The sequence below is a fragment of the Pyrgilauda ruficollis genome, unplaced genomic scaffold, assembly GCF_017590135.1.
Source record: "Pyrgilauda ruficollis isolate IOZ18807 unplaced genomic scaffold, ASM1759013v1 scaffold17, whole genome shotgun sequence".
NCBI lineage: Eukaryota > Metazoa > Chordata > Aves > Passeriformes > Passeridae > Pyrgilauda > Pyrgilauda ruficollis.
In genome coordinates this window covers 5836699-5851523 of record NW_024515875.1, presented here as the reverse complement: position 1 = coordinate 5851523, position 14825 = coordinate 5836699, and the positions used below count along the sequence as shown (strand labels likewise).

At 41.8% G+C, this 14825-nt stretch overlaps 1 protein-coding gene across 4 annotated transcripts in view; it reads right to left on the bottom strand.

Annotated features, from left to right (window-relative positions):
* Positions 1–981: 981 nt before the first annotated feature.
* Positions 982–14825, bottom strand: part of GRAMD1C (GRAM domain containing 1C) — a 52232-nt gene continuing 38388 nt past the window's right edge. For 3 of the 4 annotated variants that reach the window (XM_041463987.1, XM_041463989.1, XM_041463991.1), the window contains exons 10-18: positions 10699–10845; positions 9815–9933; positions 8538–8680; positions 6883–6986; positions 6016–6195; positions 4475–4532; positions 3865–3975; positions 2926–3031; positions 982–1199 (exon numbers count right to left, since the gene is read on the bottom strand). In XM_041463987.1, the coding sequence (XP_041319921.1) occupies positions 1122–1199; positions 2926–3031; positions 3865–3975; positions 4475–4532; positions 6016–6195; positions 6883–6986; positions 8538–8680; positions 9815–9933; positions 10699–10845 (1046 nt within the window). In that variant the 3' untranslated portion in view covers positions 982–1121. The remainder of the gene's footprint in view (positions 1200–2925; positions 3032–3864; positions 3976–4474; positions 4533–6015; positions 6196–6882; positions 6987–8537; positions 8681–9814; positions 9934–10698; positions 10846–14825) is intronic. The other variant, XM_041463988.1, reaches the window with a different exon arrangement.

The following is a 14825-nucleotide window of genomic DNA, read 5'->3' as shown; positions in this document are numbered from 1 at the left end:
GCAGCGCCCGCCCGCCATTGGCCGCGCGCGCCCCGAGGTGTGCGGGGGGCGGCGCCCCTGCCCGGACCGTCCACCTGACGGCGGCGCGCGCCAATGGGCGCGCGGGGGGCGGCGCCGCCGTCACGCGGGGGCACCTGCCTTAAAGGGGCAGCGCAACAGGTGGCGGCCGCGGGGGGAGGCGCCGCGGGCCCGGCCCGCCCCCGCTCCCCGGGGCTGGACGCGGGGCCGGGAAAAGCTGCCCCCGCACACCTCCATGCCGACCCTGCACCCCCGCCCTACCCCACACCTGTGTCTGCACCACTGCCCGACGGGCTGTGCACCGCCCGAGCCAGCGCTGCCCTCCTAATACGGCCCAAACTCGAGGGAGGGGGCCCTTGCATTCTCTGGGATTTTCGTTCTGTATTCATCTTCTTTCCCTCAAGCAGCTTGGAAAACGCTTGAAGCACATGAAAAGGAGTTTCATCATCAGTGGGCACACCGCACTGAAGCACAGCCCTTGATGGAGGGAAAACACCGAGGGCTGAAATTTCTCTGGGAGAGCTGGAAACATATGGCAGAAGGCAGCCTGCCAAAGCTTGCCGTATGCAAGAGATATCAAACCCTTTCCTGTTAATTAATCTTAGGCATATTCATCCTTAAGATGGCGACTTGTTTTACAAGGTCCCCATGGCTAAAAAAAGCCTATGAAGATCCTGTGTCTGTGAATCCACTAATGTTCTTTTTGCTCCAAAACACTCTTCCACTGATGGTCATTTTCTACGTTGACATAAAAAGCTGCAATTTCTTAAGAGACAAACACAGCTCTCTGCTGAGGGTGTTTTTCCCCCTCTGAAATGTTCACATCCATTCACCAGCAGTACAACTGCCCTCACTCACTCACCCTGGGATGGATCCAAGAGCTCTGCACTGCTTGGAATTGAGACTACCCAGGGAAGAAGGCTGGCAGGCGAGACAAGAGTGCCAAGCTATGGCAATGCAGAACCCGACTTACTTCTTCCACAAACCTTTATTCTGTGCAACAGTAAAGAGTCCAGAGGAGACAGTTACAGTCCCTATCCCACAAGTCCTCACACACACGTATCTGTTCTTCCAACGTCTTGAAAGAAAAGCTGATGTGGATATTAACTCTCAGTCTTGCTGCTCTGTGTCCTGTTCAAGTGGTCAAAGCTTCTCTGGAGCGTGGAAAGGGAAATCTTCAGCTGTGAAGATATAATCCACCCCCCCACCAATTACTTAAGTCAGTCTCCTGCATGGGTGAGTGATATCAGGAAAATAAAGTCTCCCTCCTCCTTTTCTTTTAAAGATTTCATGTGATTTCCTCCTCCCTGTTTCCATAAACAGTTGGCTTACTGTGCTCTCCTAACAGCTACACTCTAGAGTTTATAAATAGTAACAGTCCAGGATGATAAAGTCTTAACACCTCACCAGACAACAACACAGAAGATAAACCACCCCACCCATTTTTAGTCACAGATAACGTTCAGTGCAAATACTCCAAGGAACATGGCAGCACAACATGAATTTCCTTTTATTACCTGGCCCTCCGAGTGCATTTTGGTGCACAAAACATGTTTAGATTATTGACAATCCTCAGAAAACACAACGTAGCAAGCATTAAGATGTGTCAGGACTTCCAGACAAAAAGTGTTATTCTGGATGAAAAAGGTAGCTAAATTCTCACTTTTCTTTTTTTACACTCTGTGTTCAAAAAGCACTTAACACTTCAGAATTAGGAACTATTTGAACAGTAAGCAGAGAAAATAAAAAGGGCATGAAAACCAGAAAATTTCATCTCTAAAGTGAAACTTCCAGCACTCAGGCTTTTTCAAGTTGTGATCAAAGTGGTTAATTAATAGATTAATAGCAGTTGTGCAAGCAGAGACACCTCTAAAGGAGGAATATAAGAAATGGCTTCTTTTTCTAACCTCCTTTAGTGGAGAAAATTGACATGGGTACTTACATGGAAGAACAAAGAGCAAACAATGGAGAAGGGTACATGGGAACTCCCCCTCCAGCTTTCCTAAACTAGTAATTTATTCCATCTCATTTCAAGATATAATAAATGAAGTTAAAATCAGAATATTTCTGAGTGGTAAGTAAAAACTGAAGCAGGAATTTACTGTCCTTCAGGTATTGAGTTAAAATTTCAGCCTAGGGATTGTAAGGATTTAACAGTCATGGACTTCAGCATCAGAGAGACACAACAGTATTCAACATATTTCTTAGTTTTTGGGGTTTTTTTGTGCCTGTAGTATACAAGAGCCTGAAATTTAAAGTTACTGTGAAGGAGGATTATCTTCTATGGAGCCTCTCAGAAATATATGGTCTGCATAAATAATTTATTTTTTCACTGGAGATTAGGTGGCCCCCTGATACCAATGCTAAATGAAGCTCTTGCCAATATCTAGAAAAGTAGTGGGGAGCAAATAGCAGGATAAACCTGAATGAAGAAACTCCATAATAAGATGGAAAAACACTTGACAAATCTTAATATGAGTGTTCTTAGAAAAGGGAATCTGTTTTGAAATACTCCAGTCTTTCCTTTGTTGTGATTCAGAACTGCATTAACACATTTCTTAAGCACTTGACAAGTTTAAGAAAATTGACATGAGTATTTACATCTTAGTCAAATAAAAAACCCAAACCAACAAAAAACAAAACAAAACAAACCCACTCACAAACAAACCCAAACAAAAACCAGGCAACAAAAAAAACCCCCAACCCTCCAAGAAACAAATTCAAAACCAAAGCAACCCAAAACATCAGAAACATAAGCACTGCCTGTTAACTAAACTCAAGCCTAGGGCAAAACAGATCAAGAAAACTTTATCTAGCACCAGACCACATCAAGCTATGTTAACACAAGGGAGAAAACTTGATTTGTTGAGAAACAAGAATATCACCAGGAAAGATTTTCAGACCTACCTGCTCAAGCATTTCAATTGAGTCTCTTAAAACTCCCTTCACATGTTTAACCTGTTCCTTATCATATTGAGGTATCTCCTCTTTTGATACAATTTCTGGGGATATGCTGAAAAAGATTGAGATTCCGTCAGGAACATGAAACACGCACCTCAATGCCTTTTTAAAAGCAACTGTTCTCGGCCAGCATCACTCTGCCACTGCTAAGAGCATCCTCTTACAAAAGCCACATACAAAGCTGCCTGCAGTTGAATTCCAATCCCTGTTTTCTTGAACCTAGTACCTCAGACCTTTGCAGGCAACAGCCACCAGGAAAAAACTGTGCTCACATTATGTTTACAATGTAAGGTCCACAATCCAGGGAGCAAGATCCCTCTTAGGAAGAACGTCACTCTAACCAGTTCTGAGACTGTCACTATGGTCGGTGCCCACATCTCTTCCAGACTCAAAATCAGGATATGGTTTTTAACTATTTTGTTGATATTGTATTCAAGAGGAAGCAACATCTTTCTGTGTCTGAGTACAAAAGGCACCAACATGGAAGTTTGTGAAGGAGAGGAGATTTAGGAGACTCACAGAGAGAAGCTAAAAAGCTAAATGAATCTTTAACATTCCATTTGAGAACATGCTGGTTCACACAGGATGAACACTTCAGTTCTGTGATCAGCACTATGATATTCACAGAAGATGAGTCACAGCAGGCTGACAAATGCAAACTAAGGTTAACACTTCTCCCAAAACAGCTTGTCAAAGAAGAAATTTATTACTGCAAGATGCAGTCAGACATGTCACTGGATTTCAGCATAGACCACAGAATACAGCCAGCCCCAGCCACTTCTGAAAACTTACCACTCAACTTCATTGTTTATAATTTATTTCTTCAGATCAGATTCTCACATAAGCTGAAGAAGAAAGAAAGCAAATATTGTGAACTCAACTTACTTCAAAGAGCTTTCCTCCTGAAGCTGGACATGATAAAGGGACTGAGCTGCATGCTCTATCTTTGAGAGTTTCAGGAACAGTGTTATATTCAGCAAGACCAAGAGCAGCAAACTGTAGATAAAAGAGAACAAAAATCAAGTTTTGCAACAGTTTCAGTTGCAATGCTACAAACACAAGATCTCGGCTCAAGACAGCTAAGGAAACAGAATCCTCCCAGCATCGTGGGAAAAAAAAGGGTGGAGCAGCACTATACTGAAAATTAGTATCTATCTGAACAATTCCTAGCAGTTACCATTAAGCTGGGTAATAGCAAAAAAATAACAGTATCTCTTCTTGGAACTTCTAAAATTAGGAATTAGTAGATTCTAGACTTCATTTTTTAATAGGTTCAGACCCAAGTAAACCTGTAAGGTAGACTATTTTGGCAAGTCAGCATTTTCATCCCACATGTCATTTCCAAGTCAATCCATCCCCCTTTTATACCCACATGTTCCACTCAAATTAGTTTATCTTGCTACATGCAATCTTAAGATGCAAATGAGGAACAAACACAGATAAAAACCAAGATGAGCTTGAGTCAAGCAACACTTTAATGCAAGTGAATACTTACAAGACACTCATTACTACAATGATGGTGGTGGTCCTACTTACTGCATCTCTTTTCCTTCCTATAGGGCACGGAAGAGAAGGAGGTTAAAAAGTACTAAAGAACATTCCTAAAGGATGTCTGCAGATAGATATATGTCAGTGCCCAGCACTTCACACAGAATAGCTCAACTTCTGATGGAAAAAAAATCAGGTCATGTAGGTGCACAGGATCACCTCCAACATTCACCAAGGCATTTTTGCAGTCGTCTCTAAGAAGCTGGCTGAACAGTCAGGCTCTTCCATCAGAATTCCCCCTACTCACTGTGTTAGGGAGAACACAATACTGGGGGCATGGTCGGTCACATTAAACCTGCATAGCCTGAGAAGGTCGAAGTCCATCCATTACTAACATGAATATGTGCTACTAGTCACACACAGCAGAGACAGGCTGCAAAGTGGCTCTCTCCCGCTTGTGCTCCTGCTCACATTCATCTTTCTGACAACCAGTGTAGTCACATTTTCCTATAACTTGTCCCATCCTTACTGCTTGGTTTATCTATTGTCCTGAAAACAGCCCTTTGAGAGGCCACCTGCTATTCAGCAGTCATCAGGGATCAGACACTGAGGGACCAAGTGCGCATGCTCTCTCCAAGCTGAGCACCCAGTGTGCTGACTATCACTTGGGCACACTGATCTTCAAATAGAATTAATTTTGCACATTCTGCCCTGCACAAAAGACATACATAAAAGCTGTAGTGTACACTGAGAGACACGCTCATCTGAAAAGGTGGAGCAAAATTAAGTAATTAGGAAGCAATTTCACATAGGTAAAGAGTCCTTTACACATGCTGCTGATCCAAATACTCTCTCAGTGCTACCTATACTCAGTGTTGTCTCCCTCTTTAAGGAAGTGTACTTGCTCCTATCTCACTGTTTACAATTCAACTTCTGTCATGGAATCCACCATTCCCTGGTGCAAACTAGTGCACAGGTGTTCCTCATCTCTCTATGTGAAACCAATATTGTATATGCTGGTGGCCAAGTGTGTCGTGCCCCTGCAAGAAGTGCTTCAGTGACCCAGAAATTACAGATGCATATGGGAAACAGACTTCTTAACATTAAAAATCAATAACCAAAACTGAGATGACAGCGCCAAGAGGCAAGTGGCAAAGTTCAATCAACTCATGACCTGTGTGTGCAGTTATTTGAAGAAAAAAAAAAAACTTTTCAGAAACTTTACAGGAATTAGGTTTTTTTTTCCCCCGATCCAATCTCATTTTCAAACGATTGCAGATACAGAGCAGTATGTAAGATTTTGATTGATTTTTGTTTGTTTTAAAACTGAAGGGATATTAGCCTTAATTTCATGAGATACTCATGATAGAAGTGATCATGCATGCTCCAAATATACTTTATGCAAGATTGAAGAAGCTTGAACTTGTTGAAGCATTTACTATCACAGATAAGAGTAACATATACACAAGTGCTACTCTTGCACTATTTTAAGAGTTATGCTTTCTTGAACATACCTTTTGGAAAACACTTGATATAAAAAATTCCTACCTATTAAGCTGCCCTGGGACTCTACTCCCATGTCACCAGAGGAATGTTGGGAAGAGCGTTTGGGAAGCGATTCTGCCAAACCCCGGTGTAAAGTGCGTCGCCTTCGTCTCAGAGCAAGTAATTTCCCAGAGTCTTCTATGGATTGATTAATTGCATATTCCTCCATTAGGAGATCTGATTCTGCAGTGGAAAAAAAATAAGGTTACCAAACTGTCAAAAAGAAAGCTGAAGACAAATTGTGAGATATGCAAGGTGGCAGTGAGAGGAACAAGCACACCTTCCAATACATGAGCTTAAAGCAGCTAATTGGCAAACTACACCCTGACTTCCACCCCTGTTCTGTTTTCTGGAGGGCACTTGGAGCACTCTGCAGAGGTGGTGCACACTCAGCCCAGGCAGGATTGCTCAATGCTATGCCAGACAGCAGTTGGAAGAGCACTGCAAGACACTGTTAGCCTGAGGCTAGAAATTGTGTTAGACTGTGAGCCTGCAGCAGTGGCTGGCCAGGCTGTGAACAGACATTCATGGAGCCTGCCATGTGCCACAGCTTCTCTTCTCATATGCACAGTCAAGGAAAGTCTTAGAGATAAGCACATGCAGCTGAGAATAACAGCTTTCCTGCTGCTCCTCCTGTTTCCTTCTGAAAGCCATTATGGCCAGGTATACAAAAGCCCCTTGTTAGCCACACGGCTTCTTTCATACCCTGGAACTGGCAGATAGACTGACAGCAGGAAGTTCTGTCTTTAAGACTGCTTAGGTGTTGCCTTTTTTCCAGGCCATTCTTTGAGGAGCCAGGTTTGACAGACACAAAAATGTACATAGCAAAGGTAGGCTCCTTACTCCAGCACAAAGAAGCAAATGCCTCACCAAGTTGTTTGAAGTTTTCCTGTATTCCTCCCCAGGTATTCTTCTCAATTACAGACTTGACAAGGCCCCAAGGCTGTTTTTTGTACTTCACTTCTGCAGAAACCCTAGAAAACAGAATGCAATAATGGAGAAGTGCTCTTCTAGGAGGCACAGTGATAGCAGAAATCTCTTATCAGAAGCAGCTTCCAGCTTATGTCTAAAATCTGCAATACCAACTGGAACTGCCATTGCTCTCCAGCTGGACAGCACTTTCATTGCAAAATGCAAGAGACAGACAGTAGCAAAGACAACATCTCTAGCTAAAGCATCAAAATCTAAATGTCCAAATTATGGGAAACATTTTGGAATGTCTTTCTTCAGGCTCAGACTACCAGATGATTTCTACCCTCTAAAGCATTCTCATTTTAACATGCATTTAAAATATGATTCAGGCTTCCAGATAATAAAGTCATGATTTTTACTTTTTATGTGTACACATGATATATTACATGGGCACTACAATAGCAAAAAGTGAAATTCTTTATCATAATTCAAGTGCTCACATCCTACCCTGAGTAGACAGAAATTAAAATCTGTCTTTCCAGGAGCAAGACAGAGGGGAAAATGACATTCCTACTGTGCATTCCTTGCATTTCTCACGTAAAGCTAATCAATACTGCTTCCAGAATAAAAATTGAACTAGAATCCTTCAGAGGCATGCTTCTAACTGAGTGAATCCCAAAGCTATTCATAAAGGACAAAGTCCTTGGTTTCAGCCAAGAAGACTGACCATCCTAGAATACACTTGTTTCAACTTTTCAAGTAATCTTCCAAATCAATGTAAGCCCACTGTGTAGGGTATAACAAAACTCCTTTCAAATAGAGTTTGAGCCATTTTAAACAGTTTACTAAGGCCACTGTAACACACCATGTGCCTTTTGTTCTACACAGGTATGCTCTGTACACCATATGCACCTAGGTTTTTGCTCTTATCCTAGGGCTGTCACATGTCTCAGAAAAAACAAGTCTAGGTCTCAAAGAAGAACAGTGATTCACTCAAAAAAAAATCCAAAGCAGTCTTTCAAGGACCTTCCTTTCCCTCTCCCAGTAGAGAGGGAGTTTTCAGTAGCCTGAGATTAGCCAGTATAGAATCCAGGCTTGCTAACCTTTCCTGAGTACTGATTAAGTTTGAGGAAAAAGCTCTTACTAAAGACAGCACCACTCACAATGTTTTCAACAAATGGGAGAGGAAATTCCACATCTAGACAGAGTTCACTTGAGTACCCTCCTTGCAAAATTAAGTACATTCTGTCTTCCCTGCACATTCCTGTGAAATCATTCTCCTCTACAGGTCCTTAGTAAGGATGTCTGGGAAACCTTCTAATAAAGCATCTCAATTTCTTTCAATTTCTCCCACTTGCACAGCTGCACTCATAAACACAAGGCTGGTCAGGACCCAGGTCAGTCTTGGAGAGGAGTTCTGTACCTCAGAGTCAACATCTCAGTTAACTTCTCACTGCATTAATGAGATCCAAGCACGGCATACGTGCGACAAGAAATAAACTAAGCTTGTTTTTCAGAAGAGAACCCAACATTCTCTGTGCTGCTGGCAAATCTCAACTGAGAACATCCCTGCCTTGGCTTCTGCCCTCCCGCCGTGCACCACGCAGGCTCACCGTAACCGGCACTTGTGACTGGACGTGCGGCTGATGCAGTATCTGTTCACAGTGTAGAAATAATCATGGTAGGGGACGTCGTGGGTCAGGACCTCAGCATCTACCTGGTAAGACTGACCCTTCTGGCTCTGCTTATGCAGGATCTATCAAAAAAGAAATAAAATTAAGAAGGTATATTCATGGTACACAAATTTCCCCCACCCACTTTCAGCCTGAGTTCCTTAGGCTGGATCAACCGACTCCAAGTGAACTCAAGGAGACAGAAAGCCTAAAGAATCACTATTAAAAAAACAGTTAAGAATATCTAGTATAGGTGGGGTGGGAAAAGAGAAGATGCCTCCTGCTAAAGCCAACATCAGGACTTCCCCACTGACCAACCGTCAGGACAAGGCTTGCAGAGATTGGTCAAGAATACAAAACACTCACACCAGAATTCAATTACCAATTCCCTTCAGGTAAATAAACTTCCATAATGCATTCCACTTGTGCACAAACACAGGCACAGCAAATGAGATAAGAATTGTTTTGATCATTCTCTTCTCTGCTTCTCCCACTGCTTCTCTAAGGTTCAGAGAATGTGAATCCCACATAGAACCATGTCCAGGTGGCTTTCCAATACCTCCAAGGAAGGAGGTACCAGAACCTCTATGAATAACCTGTTCCACTGCTTAGTCACCCTTACAGTGAAAAAGTGTTTCCTGATGTTCAGAAGGTGTCATCTATTTGTGTCCATCACCTCTGATCCTGTCACTGGGCACCACTGAAGTCTGTGGCCTTGGATGGTTAGAGCCTGACTCAGAATTTTTTGCATCCTCCTTCAGATGCTTCTATAAATTTTAAGATGCCCCTGAGTCTTCTCTTCTCTGGGCTGAACATTTCCAGCTCTCAGCCATTTCTCACATGGAGTGCTCCAGTCCCTTCATCATCTTAGTGGCCCTTTGTTAGGCTCTTCACCTGTCATACTGGGGAGCCCAGAAGTGGACACTGGAAGTCTTTAATTGCACCTTTCCACCCCCAGTTCCTAAGAGATGCTAACACTTTTCCCCACGAGTTTCATGGGCGTTTACAGCCATCTGTAAAGGTAGAAAGCCTCTCTCATTTAATAAGCATTGGCTCAGTAATGGCGAGAGACACAGCAAGCCACCTGAGAGATGCTTTGTTTAAACTGCAGATGCAGTTCACTGAACTTGAATCCACAGTCAGAACTCTGACAGACCACAGAGCTGACCTGTCCCTTGCTTCAAAGGGCCCCAGACACACACACATGCACACAGTACCTGCTTTTCCGTTGCAGTTGTGAACTTCCCACAGAGCGGATTGTTAATCGTTACAGTGTATGTCAAAGTCCTCAACTGATTGCCATTGGAGTCTCTATTCCAAGGGGTTGATACAGCATCTAGATGAGAAGTCAGGCAACATCTCACATAAAAATTACCTGTCTTATCATGTCTTAACAGTTTGAGAACAGGAGCAGGGGGAAAGACAGAAAACTCGTTCCAATTAATTGTGGGGTTTTTCCAGGAAAAAACATACCCATGTAGTCTGCTAATAAACAAAGGTGAGGCTCTGGATAGCTGAGCCTGAGTCTACTGAAATAGGGTCGACAAAAGAGTAAGCAATTAAACGAAAATACGCCATTTCCCATTTCCTTGGAGTTGAATAGATTCATTTAGCATTATCAAAAGTTTTTGCCACATTGCCTTCCCAGCTGACACTGAATAAATATTACCCTTTTCGACTTGATTTTCTGTTCTTATGGTCTCAGTGAATAAAATTTACTCATCCAGAAAATTAAAGCCTGTGAGTATCGTTTAGGAGGATGCAATGATTTTTGCCTGTGTACCATACAAATTTCACTATTTCTGGGACACAATGTAATCAGAAATACCTCACAGAAGGCATCAACTTAATAACCTACTCAAAATTCAGGCATTAAGGTGCAGTTTTGGGGTGCACTAAAATGAGGTTTTTACTCCAAAATGTGCATACCCAGGGAAACAATAGTATAGCTTTAAATATTCTCTCTCATAGTGAAACTTTAAAGCTTAAAAATTCTTTTAAAGCAAGGAAAAACTTAAAAAAATTCAACTTAGCCCTATTTAGCAATTCTCAGAGGTAAAAATTTTCAGGATAGCTTGTAACAGACAGAAGGGTTTATTACCTACTATACTCCTGGAATTAAGAAACCTCTGCATGAAGTGAGAATTGGTGAAAAGGATTTCAAACATCTTGTCTGCAGTGATGTGGAAAACTCTGTTTATAAAAAGTCTCCCATAGAGATCATTGTCAGAGACAGTCTCCTTCACTGCTAAGAAAGACAGAGATCAGGTTAAGAACAGTATTATGCAGAACTTTGATAGCATTCTAGGCTTTATTACATCTTAAATCTCTCCTAAGCTTGCACCAGCATTTGTTTCTTGCTCTCAAAAACCCAGTAAGAATAGCAGCAAATGATTTGGTAGGTAGGTTGCCTTAAGGAAAAACCCAAAGCTGATTTTCAAAAACACACTACTACCACCACTTCCCAGTGCAAATTGATAAATTAACACCAAAAGGTACCATCCCTTTAATTTTGCCTTCAGTATTCTACTAATCCTGCAAGAAACATGGGGGAAAGAAAGTTAGCATACTTTTCATTAATATGTGTGTATTGTGCAAAAGACAAGAAAGAAGGACAGTAAAACCATAACAGTTTTCCTCTTATGGCTGATTTCAGAATTCTGCTTTTAACAGTTGTAATACTGGTAATGCCCACAGTCTAAGGGATCAGGTAGACTCCCAAAGAGTTCTTCCCTCCATACCTATTGAACAGGAACAAAAGGGATAGCCCATTCCATTTTGCAGTTCCCAAAAATGCACGGAGAGGTTCGAATGCCATCATCTATTTCAAAGCCACCGAGCACCCCAGCGGCATTCTGTGGCTGCAGCACTGATCTTTGCTATTTCTGCTTCTTGGTGGTTGCTGGCATGACTCAGCTTTGTGGTTTTCTCAGCCACGCTTGCAAGAGATAAGGGATAGAACTATAATCCTGAAGGGCAAGCAGTTTCCTGTGCCAATCCCGATTCAATCTGCTTATGCTTTAGAAACAAGTCAATCCTAAACTATAATTACCAGCAAGACAAACAAGCCCCCCCCAGCACCACACATCACTAAAATGAAACAAGCAGCCCAAAAGCAAATCTTGCAGCAGACAGACACAAGTCAGGATGGCCAACCTTTCAACTGATACAAATGAATGCTCAGGGCTAGGAAAGGTCAGTGCCAGCCATGAATGCAAGGGGAGCCTGAATATCAGGCTGTAGTTCAGAAGCTGCCTGCAGGTTAATGTTACAGCACTTAAAACATTACTGGCTTGGTAGCAGTCAGTATTGATAAAGCAAATTAATAGAACAACCACAGCAGACCCCAAGGAAACTCAGTTCTGACTGAGCAGACTCCCTCTCTAGTGCTGCTCCTAGCCTGCTAGAACATCTGCCTCCAAAAAAGTTCTCCTTGGTCTCATCAGGCTTCAAAGCAGGACCCCAAAAGTGAAGCATGAGTGATGTATTTTTGTGCTTGCACAGGAGGTTGACTTCCTCTCCATGCCATGTTCTGCTTATGCAATTGTAATTCCACACAATTATGAGATGGGACAGAAAGCAAACACACATTTCAAGAGGCCTATATAACCAGTCAATACGCAGTCATTACACATAGAATATGAATTCTGCTGTGCTGAAACATTCTGCAGGAAGCCAGAAATTCTGCCTGAGTTTTCAGCTTATGCTCACTGTATTTTCTCTTGTAACTGAATCTAACTCTAACAAAAGGCAGGCCAAGTGAATTGTAAGTTTGACCTAATTTAACAAGACCTCAACATTACAGATCTCTCCTTTCAGAGTGCACTCCCCACATCTTCTCTTTTGCTAAGAGACAGGAAGTGTCAGATACTGATGCTGACATCCCCCCTGCCTACTGTGCATCAGCTAGCACAGCATCAGCTACCAGGCAATTCAAACCTAGTTATTGTGGCTGAGTGTTACTCAGCTGGATGTTGACATGCCCAAGGAATCTGCTACCACTTTAAAAAAAAAAATAAAGACACATGATCAAGCCACCAGATAAGCACCAGATCAGCTTTGTCAGCTATTTGTATATGTCTTAGCAAACACAAGATAACACAAGTTACCTCTGCCCGAGTGAGCCTGAGCTAAACAATTCAACTTCACGTTCGCCTGAAATGCCTGAGGACAGCTACTATTTTTCTGCTGATGCAAGGTAATTTGGTAAGGCAGGGCAACTTGTGATATGCACAAAACCCATGCTTTATTACCTTAAGGTGCAGATCTTGCTGCCAAGCTCTATTACTCTGAGTCTGTCCTCTTTCTAGTGAGTCTGAACAAAAAGCACCCACAGGTCTATACAAAACTTCCCCTAAGTTAATTTACCTAGACTACCTCTATATGGTCATGTCTCTAATAAGGAATAGTCAATGAAGTGCCAAGTGCATGAGTATCTATTGAGAAATTTGTTTTCTACTTACAATCCTTCTCAGCTCTTGGAAGAAACAAAGGGTTTTTTTAAATGTTGTTAGCACATACAGCAGTAATTTTCAGAAAATCCAAGCTAAACCTGGGTTTACATATCAGGTCTATCAGCTACTTTAGATGCTAGGATTCAAACAGCCGTTCTCCAGAAAAACTAAACTTTTTGGACAATGGGTCTGGAAGGTGCATGTATGCATAAATGCTGTGAGTTCCACATCAGTGGAACTAAGTAACAGGATACACCAAGAGCTTGGCAAGCTTCAAGTCACTTCCATCTGGGCTTCTCAAAATTTATCTGTAGAAATCCTAGATGAAGCAGTGAGCACAAACAGTAGCATAGCAATCAATAAGCATACACTTTATACACTTTTAATTTGAACACAACAGGCAGCTTTAACCACTTATTTCTGCTACAAGTGAAGATGTATGTTTGCCTAGCGTTTCATTTCATACAGGTAAACTTGCCTTTGTTTTTCACAATGCAACATGAAGCATTTTACCTAAGACTGGCTTAGAATGCTCTTTATTAACAAAATGTTTTGTACAAATACAGAGATATCAGTTTAACTCCTTCACTTTCAGTACTGTTCTAACCCCTCAGCAGCATACAATTATCAACACTAACTTTCTGAACCTGAATACATTTATAGCTGAACTGGAGCTGTCTGCTAAAAGAACATGAGATTATTCTGACTTTAGGTAAGGATCCCTAGGGACCCAAAAACATAGAAGTAAACATATTACCCAGAGAGTTCTGGTTCAGCCTAACGACAGCAGGTCTATTCCCACCCCCACTACTGCCTTGCACTTCCTAAGGTCATTTTCATCAGTGCAAGGCAAGCTGTGAAATAATGTTTGAATATAATACCATTATGCAGCAGAAATAGTAGAGGTTTAAAGACATCTGCAGTGCAAAAAAAGAGACAGAAAATGTGGGGGGAAGGGGCAGAAAGAAAACCACGGTTATTAAAATTCCCCTCAACAACCAACAGCAAAAGGCTAAACACATACCACAAGCAAATTAAGAAAGCTGAACTATAAGAGCAGAGGCTATCAAACAAATTAGTAAGAAGGCTGATTTTTCCACTCCACAGAGTTGGGGGAGGATCAGGATTTTTAAAGAGTATGTATGCAAATCTTGGCACTGTTGAACATTTCTATATCGCTGGGGATGGGGAAAAATTACAGGCTGCATGAAAGATATGTAGGTAGAAGCTTTTAAGCAAATACACCTGAAATCAAGTGAATAAAACCAATTCCTAAAAGTGAACATGTTATAGACATCATCTATTTAAAGACTGTATCAGCAGAATTAACCATTTTCAGAGAACTCTCCTATACTTTAAGTACAGAATTATCTTGAGGAGCTACTAAGTAAGTATTACCACAATGCTAGCTTTTTCCAGTTCACAAGGTAAAAAATCCCCACCACTTTTTGCCTTCAGGTGATTTAAACATATATTCTCCAAACACCCAAGTAAATATTTTTTTTTCAACAAAATATATCCTTTCAGTATTTAATTTAAAATGCCAATAAGATAACAGGGCTACTCTTCCTTACATACAATGCATATCCAAAATTTTGTATTGGAGGGGAAGAGGGGGCAACTAACACAGAGCTGAGCCTAATTTCAACCGTCCTGTATTTTAAACACTGTATGCCCTATATACCACTATCTGCAAGCAGTCAAGCCTCTGCTGTGCCCATCTTGCAGCAGCACGGTGCAGGCAGTTGTGCTCTCCTGCAAATCACACATTTAA